We start from the raw sequence: 7,464 nt of genomic DNA on the forward strand, positions 1-7,464 counted from the left end.
AAAGAAGAAATCATGATCTTACTAGAGGCCACAAGGCTGCCAAAAAGGTAGCCATTTGCCTACTACAAAGGACATCAAAAGAGGGATTCTCCAGAGGTCCAAGGAAACAGGACCAGAATGCAGTCCTAGAACTAGTGGGGCCTCTCCAGATCTTGGTTACCCTGCCCAAACCCAAACTGCTCCATGACCCAAACTACACACAGAAAGAAGCCAGTGTATGAACAACACAAAATGAACTTAATGGCATTTTTTGATATTTGGGGGGGAGGGGGGGGGCTCATGTTGATTTGTTTGGGAATTTTTTGTTTCTTTGTTTGTTTGCTTTTGTTTTTTTTGAGACAGGGTTTCTCTGTGTAACAGTCCTGGCTGTCCTGGAACTCGATTTGTAGACCAAGCTGGCCTCGAACTCACTGAGATCTGCCTGTCTCTGCCTCCCAAGTACTGGGATTAAAGGCGTGCGCCGCCGCCGCCGCCGCCGCCGCCGCCGCCGCCGCCGCCGCCGCCGCCGCCGCCACCACCACCACCCGGCTTTGGGTATTTTTTTTTTTAACTTAAATGTCTTTTGCTTGTATATTAAAGTTTCTGATTTTGTGTTTTTACGGGTTTTGTTTGTGTGTATGTGTATATATCTGCATGTGTATGTGTTTCTCATGGCCTTTCTTTGTTTCTTTTTGTTTGTTCATTTGCTAGTTTATTTTATTTTATTCTTGATTGTATGTTTTTTTTATTTGCCTATTTGTCTTCTTTCTTTCTTTCTTTCTTTCTTTCTTTCTTTCTTTCTTTCTTTTTTTAAGCACTGCAAAAACTTTATTTGTACAGTCTTTACAGGGCAGGTTTGGGCTGGGCCACTGAGTAAAAACCTTTTCTCTCAAGCCTGTTGCTAAAATGTAAATAAATACAAATCGGACTTACTGGTGACCGACAATCCTTTTGCAACTATCTTGTTTATAAGAATTTCCATAGCTCTGTAGCCTTGAGTGGTACTGCACCACTCTGGAAAAGATGCCCTCAGGCTCCTTTCCACATACACACCCCCCCAAAGCAAATCCTTCCTGCTGCCTCCTCTTACCCAAAGCTGCTAAAGATTTAAAAGTCTTTGGTTCATAGATGGCCAAGTCCACAAGTACGTTCCTGTTGAGCTCCACCTGGCACTTAATTAAGTTGACAATGAATGCTGGGGACTGTAAGCCACATCCCTGGGAGGCAGCTGTAATTCCAGAGGGTCCTCAGGTTCCGATTCTTCAGTCTGCGGGCCTGTGTACACTTAAGGAAGGCTCTGGTCACCACCCTGACTGCCAGCTGGTAGCAGCGAGTCTTCCTTCCCCTAATAATGCTGAGCATGTTTCAACACCTCCTGAACTCACCAAAAGCCGTCTGTGAGGCGGTTTCGAGCCAGAGCCGCGTTGTTAGGAACACCATCATGTTCCTAACACCAAGATTGTTTTCTTAAGAGAGCAAAAAGAAAGCATAGAGTTGGAAGGGTGGGGAGGATCTGTGAGGAAATGGGGGAGGGGAAACCATGACCAGAATATATTGCATGAAAAACACTATTTTAAAAATATATATATATCGTATAAAATTTTCGAAGTGTAAATAATAGGATTATTTTGAAAAATTATTTTGTGTGTGTGTGTTAGAGGTGATAGATAGATAGATAGATAGATAGATAGATAGATAGATAGATAGAGATGGAGAGATAGAGAGATAGAGAGATGATAGATAATCTATACAGGTTTTTTTGAAGCAGGTTTTTCTCTGCTGCTCAGCCTGTCCTGAAATTCTCTGTGTATCCCAGGGCTAGCATGAATTCAAGATTTTCCTGCCCCAGTCCTGAGATTACAAGTATATACCACCATGCTGGCTTGTAAATGCTTTTTGGTTGACACAGAAAGCACACACTACAGAATCCAAGTCCTCAAACTTTATTTAGAGCTGAAGCTTTCCCTTTGAGGAGCACAGGAAAGCAAACTCAGTAATGTATCGGACAGGAGAGGGAGGTAGGTACAGTGAGTCCCGACTGAGGAGCAGAGCAGCTGTGGGTAAATTGGGTGGTCTTGGCTCACCGAGGCTGGGACTATGGTTTTGGTGAGGATTGTTCCCAAAGTGTTCATGTGGTAGAGGCTTGCTCTTCGGGGTGTCAGTGCTGAAGAGCCTTTAAGGGGTGAGGCCTGGTGAAGGGCAGTTAGGTCATTGATGCTACTGCTTCTGAAAGGGTCAATGCTGGTCACACAGAGAAGTTTGTTCTCACAAGACCACGCTGTCACAAAAGAGCAAAGCTCTCTGCTTCACAGTCTCCAAGTTCTTGTCTTGGTCTACATCCCTCCCTTTAGCGCCATGATGTCTACCTGCCCCGTTGTGACCCAACTGAAGGAGCCCTCACCATAGGCTGAACTGATAGGGTTTCTCAGTGTATTAGCCACCTTTCTGTTGCTATGATAATACCCACAACCAGAAGAAACTTATAATCAAGAGTTTATTGGGGTTTACAGTTCCAGAGGGGAAAGAGTCCATCACGGTGGAGAGGAGTGGAGCAAGCAGGTAATGGCTGCAGGAGCAGGAAGCTGAGAGCTCACATCTTCAACCACCAGCACGAAATAGAGACGGCAAGCCGGAAGTGGCCTGAGGCTTTTCATCTCAAAGCCCGCCCCGGTGATGTACTTCCTCCAGCCAGGCTGCACCACCTGAACCTCCCCAAGCGGCACCAACCAACTGGAGACCGAGTGCACAAAAGCCTGAGACTGTGGAGGCTCCTCACTCAGATGTCACACCCAAATGAAATGCCACGTCCAGATCAAATACCACATCCAAACTTGGGTTTTCAGTCTCCCAAACTGTGAGCTAAAGAAACGTGTTTTTTTTTCTTTATAAATGCCTAGCTTTAGATATTTTGTTATAGCAACAGCAAAGTCACCAATACAGTGGGCATCCCCGAGCTTGTTACTTTTCTATTAAATGTAATTAAATAAAGCCAAATGACTCTGGGACAGCTTGTAGGAGTGTGCATGACATACAATGGCAGTTTTCTTCCTGCTTGTCTTAGAAAAGAAAGAGTCCATCTACAGTCCTTTGAAATATTGCTTGTACAGTGCTTGACAAGGATCAGAATTTTTCACTTCTCCTAAGTGAGTTTATGTTTCACTGTAATTATTATAACTTCTGAGGAGGTACTAGATGGATAATCACTAAGTAGATTATCAGTGACCTGTAAATGTACTGATGAAGAATGGGAGAAACATATAATAGAGCTGCTCCCACAGAGACCTTACAGCCTAACTAGTGTCATATGTAAACAAATTCATCAAAGACTAATTATATAATATGTATATGTTGCAACACAGTCCCTTACCTGAAACTTTTGAGGCCTGTGCTTTTTGGAACTTGGAACCTTTTGGATTTTCAAAAAGCAAAATTATAGGGCCTGGAGAGATTGTTCAGTGGCTAAGAGCACTGGATGCTCTTCCAGAGGTCCCAAAATGAATGCTTCCTTCTTTTAAGTTAGTTCTCAGGTGTTTTATGACAGTAACAGAAATATAACTAACGTTTAGTTGAAGTATAATAAGCAGAGGAAGGATAATGGGAAAGTATGGATCTGGCAAATCTCAAAAATCTATGACTTACAGGCTCTGGTCCAACTAGTCCAACAATGTCTGTCTACCAACAAAAAGTCTAAGAATGCAGCAGATGTTCAGTCCACAAAGCTGGATGTCTCAGCTGGTCTCCAGCATACAACGGAATCTCGAAGTAGTCTCTAATGCCAGTGAAGTAATGAACTTGCCAGCAAGAGTGAGGGCCAGGAAGCAGAGAGAGAGCATCCTTCTTCCATGTGCTTTGTATAGGCTGCACCAAAAGGTGAAGATCAAAGGTGGATCTTCCCACCTCAAAAGACCCAGATTAGGCCGGGCAGTGGTAGCACATGCCTTTAATCCCAGCACTCAGGAGGCAGAGGCAGAGGCAGGTGGATCCCTGTGAGTTCAAGGCCAGCCTGGTCTACAAAGTGAGTTTTTTGCAACTTCAGATGTAGTCAAGTTGACAACCAAGAATAGTCATTTCTATCTATCTATCTATCTATCTATCTATCTATCTATCTATCTATTTTCCTTTCTTTCTTTCTTCTTTTCTTTCTTTCTTTCTTTCTTTCTTTCTTTCTTTCTTTCTTTCTTTCTTTCTTTCTTTCTTTCTTCTTCATCTAACCTCCAACTACTTATGCCAGATTCAATCTGTGGGACCAACATCTGCTTACCTAGTATAGCCCAGATAACACATTAGCTTACTGAGTAGCTAAAAAAAATCTGGAGAAATGAGGGCCCAAAAAGAAAAGGTAGAAGAAAAGGAGAAGACAGAAAAGTCTGAGAGAAGAAAGAAACAAAGAAAAGAGGAGCAAAGAGAAAGGTTGTGAAAATAGGAAGAGGGGAAAGGGGATGAAAAGGGGGGGTCCTTACCCAAGCCCTTGTTCTTCTTGAACCATCTCTGTAATTTTCCAGGCTCAAGATAAGAAGCCTGACCACATGGCTTTCCAGACACAGTCCTAGACAGAATCACTTTAATTACGTCTGCGTCAGAGAAGTGCATAGCCTTTGTACAGGCAGGGCCCAGGAGTCTGTGATTACCACATGTTGGTAGCAAGGAAGGAGATGGGTAGAGGATTTGTGGAACTCTTCTAATCTGTGCCCAAGTTGTACTCAGTCCAGGCATCAGGCCGATGACCTTGGCTAAGGTGGGAGTCTAGAGCCTGGCCTTTGTAGGACAGGACTGAAGGTGAGAGACATCTAGGAGAAAGTAGGCATCGTTTTGCCATTTCTGACCCCCAGAATAAAATGCCAGTTGGATGACCCCTAATGCAAAGAATAATTATATTTTCAGAAGACAAAGGTCAGCGGTGCTCCATCCTCTCTTCCCAGGATCTTCTCTACAGTGCACCCGAGTGGGGAACAGAAGCATCAGCAAATGGAAATGCAAAAGAAGAAAGACAATGAGGTGAAGAGAAGGGAGAGGCAGGAGCTGCCTCAGTTAACCTCCAGTGGCTTTGTGTCACTGCATGTTGTGACAATGACCTTTTCAAATATGTAAGTCAGATAATGGCAGTTGGGAGTGACCTGGCCTGCTTTGGACAACCTGCAGAATGTCAGATCGAAAGGACGGGAGCTTTTGTGACATTTGCCCCCCTTGAGGCCACAGGCTACCGGAGGACTGTCACAGACTGCTTTGACCGTGCTTGGATCCTCGTGGATGAATGTGTATTGGGTTATGCAACTGTGATTATGCCCCTTCATCTTGGGTGCCATCAAGGTGTTACATTCTCTGACACGAAAGTCAAACCTCAGGTAATCTTGTTTGCTCTGAAAGAGAGTGTCAGCCCTCAGCATCCTACTTCCTCCAACTTCATCTTCATTGAGGACAGTTTCTTCTGGCCCAATAGGTTGTGCCATTTCTTTGTAGCCAAGCACCAGGGCTTCTGTGGTCCGGGTGTCCTCTCCCTCTTCCGTGGTCTCAGCTGTGTCCCGGGAGTCACCAGGCCAAAAATCACTCAGTGGCTGATCACTGTCCTCCAGGACTGCAGCAGCCATGTGAAGGCCGAGGCCCAGGCCCATCCCCAGGCCTAGCAGCAGCAGCAACATCATAAACAATAGGTTCACTAGAGTCACCTTCATTTTGCCTGGAGAAGAAGGGGGGAGATGAAGGCATGATGTAGAGACAATCTCGGACCCATATCATGGTGAGGCAAAGTCAGCAAAATAGGCTCCAGATTCTCCACTCAGTTCTCCACTTTGCTCTACCCACCTACGGGAAAGAATCTCTTTCTTGAACATTCCTTTCGCCCCTCCTCACCACATTCCCCTTTCCTGTGTAATCAGGTGTGGGTTTTGAGGATTGGAAAGTGACCAGTAGAAGTGGTATTAAACAGGTTTGCATCTGAGGAATCACTAAGGAAACTGGGTCCCGCTCCATCCTTTTCCTTGTGGTGCCGGAACTCTCCCTCTGAGCTCTAGCCCCAGCCCATCAGTCAATTCTTAAACAGAAATTACTTCCTAATCACCAAAGAGGACAGCTGAGCCAAATGAATGAGTATAGAGAAATTCTTGCAGAAAACCTTGCTCTAGTTAAAGGACTAGACTCATCATAGTAGACAGTGTATCCATTTTTTTTAATCCCGGATTGATTTTGCTTGTTATTATTACCTTCTCCCAAAAAGAGATAAAAATTAATAGAAAAAGTACTAGATTCATTCTCGCTCCTAAAGTAAAGCTTCAAGAATGTCCAGTCACAGCTCAGGCCTCTGCTACATCCTGCCACTCGAGCTTCTATTTGTAGTTAGGGGAGAAACGCACCCGCGCTTTCCCACTCTCTAGCTATCATGGCAGCTGCTCTTGGTTGGGTCCTGTCCCACAACTAAGGCAGGAAGATGGTAGTTGAAAAGAAGACAGGTCTTGGGAGTTGCCAACTCTAGGTTCCACCTTGTTACGAAAAGTGGGAAGGACACGCTGGGTATAAGCAAACTCTGAAGATGATGAGACAGGGAAGCATAAAACTAGTTGGTCATCCTGGTCAACAACTGCCCAGCTTTGAGGAAATCTAAAATAGAATACTATGCTCTTGGCCAAAATTTGCTTCCATCACTCCAGTGGCAATAATATTGAATTGGGCGCCGCATGTGGAAAATGCTACCGCATGCGTACACTGGTTGTCATTGACTCAAGTGATTCTGACGTTATCAGAAGCTTGCCAGAACAGACCAGTGAGAAATAAACCAGGAAAGCTTTTCTTTAATAAAACTAGATAGAGCTTGCTTTTGTTTTAAAGAAGAGGAAAGAAAGAAACGTAGGAAGAATGAAACCAAATGGGTGGTAGATGTGGCTCGGTTGGTAGAGATCTTGCCTAGTGTGCACGAGGCCCCGGATTGCTCCCCGAGACACTGCTGTGGGCTTACCTACACTTGAAAGCAGCCTCAGATAGTCCTGGCTCTTTCTGTGGCCCTGGTTCTGCCCTCCTAGAGCTTTCTTGTCTGTGAGCAGTACCCAGAAGCCACTCGCCATAAAATTCTATCTCCTTGTGAGCTGTGGGCTTTTAAACACAGCCGGGTTTCCTGAACCCATTCCGCTCCCCTTCTTCCCAGCACAGAATAAACACACTCAGCTAATTTGCATTTCGGCTCCCACAAACACTTTGAAGTAAAGCAATTTAGGCAATGACAGGAAGTGTCTTTAGCCAGGGGAAACTGCAGACAGTTTTATTTCATCAGTCAACTGTTCTACTCTGAGTTACACCCACTAACCTGTGGTTTAGAGCCGTCTGACCCTGTGCATGAATTTCAAGCCTTATTATGGTCTTGTTTCCTACACGCACTGCCATAAGCCCTTTCGTATCGCTTCTGGAATGTTAGTTTCTGATGTTTTGTTTTGTCTTCTATTTGCATCACCTTTCCAACACTGCTTCTCACAGTTTACAACTGTATCATGATTTCATTTG

The 7,464-nt window shown here is 44.6% G+C and overlaps 1 protein-coding gene and 1 pseudogene across 1 annotated transcript; both read right to left on the reverse strand.

The window, feature by feature from the left end:
• Nucleotides 1-908: 908 nt before the first annotated feature.
• LOC131919034 (large ribosomal subunit protein bL20m-like) lies at nucleotides 909-1,419 on the reverse strand (annotated as a pseudogene).
• Nucleotides 1,420-4,958: 3,539 nt separating this feature from the next.
• Rnase10 (ribonuclease A family member 10 (inactive)) lies at nucleotides 4,959-7,031 on the reverse strand. The gene is made up of 2 exons (XM_059274473.1): nucleotides 6,926-7,031; nucleotides 4,959-5,653 (listed from the first exon to the last, which is right to left on the reverse strand). The coding sequence occupies exons 1-2, from the start codon at nucleotides 7,029-7,031 to the stop codon at nucleotides 5,004-5,006; spliced, it is 756 nt and encodes a 251-aa protein (XP_059130456.1). The 3' UTR covers nucleotides 4,959-5,003.
• Between the last annotated feature and the right edge of the window lie 433 nt (nucleotides 7,032-7,464).

This window comes from Peromyscus eremicus, chromosome 9 (assembly GCF_949786415.1).
Source record: "Peromyscus eremicus chromosome 9, PerEre_H2_v1, whole genome shotgun sequence".
Lineage (NCBI taxonomy): Eukaryota > Metazoa > Chordata > Mammalia > Rodentia > Cricetidae > Peromyscus > Peromyscus eremicus.

Bases quoted from the DNA above. Each gene is read 5' to 3' on its own strand.
- Rnase10 (XM_059274473.1), bottom strand. From the start codon at position 7,031: ATGGCGAGTGGCTTCTGGGTACTGCTCACAGACAAGAAAGCTCTAGGA. The intron at 5,654-6,925 runs GTAAGCCCACAG...CTTCTTCTCCAG, and splicing joins GAGGCTGCTTTCAAGTGTAG to GCAAAATGAAGGTGACTCTA.